Source organism: Morus notabilis, unplaced genomic scaffold, assembly GCF_000414095.1.
Source record: "Morus notabilis unplaced genomic scaffold, ASM41409v2 Scaffold1206, whole genome shotgun sequence".
NCBI classification, from domain to species: Eukaryota; Viridiplantae; Streptophyta; class Magnoliopsida; order Rosales; family Moraceae; genus Morus; species Morus notabilis.
The window spans coordinates 296,630-298,101 of NW_010364076.1; the positions used below are offsets into that span (position 1 = coordinate 296,630).

The 1,472-nt window shown below is 37.5% G+C and overlaps 1 protein-coding gene across 2 annotated transcripts in view; it reads left to right on the top strand.

Annotated features, from left to right (window-relative positions):
• Nucleotides 1-209: 209 nt before the first annotated feature.
• LOC21397414 (transcriptional adapter ADA2a) overlaps nt 210-1,472 on the top strand; it is a 4,016-nt gene continuing 2,753 nt past the window's right edge. The window contains exons 1-5 of one of the 2 annotated variants that reach the window (XM_010105780.2): nt 210-290; nt 411-463; nt 561-813; nt 1,054-1,119; nt 1,306-1,431. In XM_010105780.2, the coding sequence (XP_010104082.1) occupies nt 411-463; nt 561-813; nt 1,054-1,119; nt 1,306-1,431 (498 nt within the window). In that variant the 5' untranslated portion in view covers nt 210-290. Of the gene's footprint in view, nt 464-560; nt 814-1,053; nt 1,120-1,305; nt 1,432-1,472 lie in introns of both variants that reach the window. The other variant, XM_024170559.1, reaches the window with a different exon arrangement.

The following is a 1,472-nucleotide window of genomic DNA, read 5'->3' on the forward strand; positions in this document are numbered from 1 at the left end:
CACATTTGTTTGCCTTTTTGATACATATCAACTGTTGTCTCCGCCGCCAATTGCCAAACAATAACACGATAAATTAGTAACTTAAAAGTAAAATTGAGATTATTTTAAAAATTATATCCGAACCGATTCTGAAATTGTTTTAACGTGACTTTTGAGTGGTCATTTTTTTTTATCTGTTGTTCATTTGACTCGAATTAAGAAAATAAAAAGAAAAAAAAAATCTGAGCACCTCGCTAATGGGTCTCAAGGTTTCAATGAACGCGACGGAGAAAACGTGATCGCAATAGCAAGTCCGTGTCCACTTTTCCCCAATTTTCCCGATAATAAATGACGAATTAGGGTTTTTCTAGGGTTTTTTCTTTTGTGATTTCTCTCTTCCTTCCCTGACATTGTTAGGGTAATTCGACCAGATGGGTCGGTCTCGGGCTGTGTCGAAGATCGCCGACGATGATCCCAATCAGAGGTTCGTACAAATTCGCTGCAATTTCAAGCTCACTCTTTCGGAACTTAATTTTGTGTTCTTTCGTGAAATTTATGTCGTTTTCTCTTCCAATTTCCAGTAGATCATCGAAAAGAAAGAGAATCGCTTCCAATGCAGAGCCTGCGGAGACCACACCGTACAATGCGGTGCTAGGGCAAGGAAATGGTGAAAGGAAAGCCCCTTTGTATCATTGCAATTATTGCAACAAAGATATCTCCGGGAAAATTCGGATCAAATGCGTAATTTGCCCTGATTTTGATCTCTGCATTGAGTGCTTCTCTGTTGGAGCTGAGGTTACTCCTCACAAAAGCAATCATCCTTATAGGGTTATGGTTGGTGATTTACTTTCTATTCTTAAATTTTCCTTATATATATATATATGTATGTATGTATGTATGTATGTATGTATCAATGCCCATTCTGAAATGATTCTGTTTTTTGTGTAATTTTGGGCAGGTATAAATTAGTTCATAAATGCTGAAATACATTTTCACTTTGAATTCCTTATCTTTGGTTATATTTTCTTATCATCGGCAATTTGAGAAATGAATGATAACTTTTGTTTACAACAGGATAATTTGGCTTTTCCACTTATTTGTCCAGACTGGAATGCAGATGAGGAGACGTTACTTCTGGAGGTATTCTTTCTTCTTGACTGATCTGTCTTGTTTCTTATTGCCCCCCCCCCCCCCCCCCCCGATCATTACCATTATCATTGTTGCTACAACTACTACTATAAAGTTAGTGGAATTTCTTAATTTTCTTGCAAAGAAATGGCGTCTCAAAGCATTTGAGTTTTGGGGCTGAACTCTTGCATGCTTCAGGGTATCGGGATGTATGGATTCGGCAACTGGGCGGAAGTTGCAGAACATGTTGGAACAAAAAGCAAAGCACAGTGTATTGACCACTATAATTCCATATACATGAACTCCCCTTGCTTTCCTCTACCTGTAAGACTAGTGTTGATATGTATATATATATATATATATAT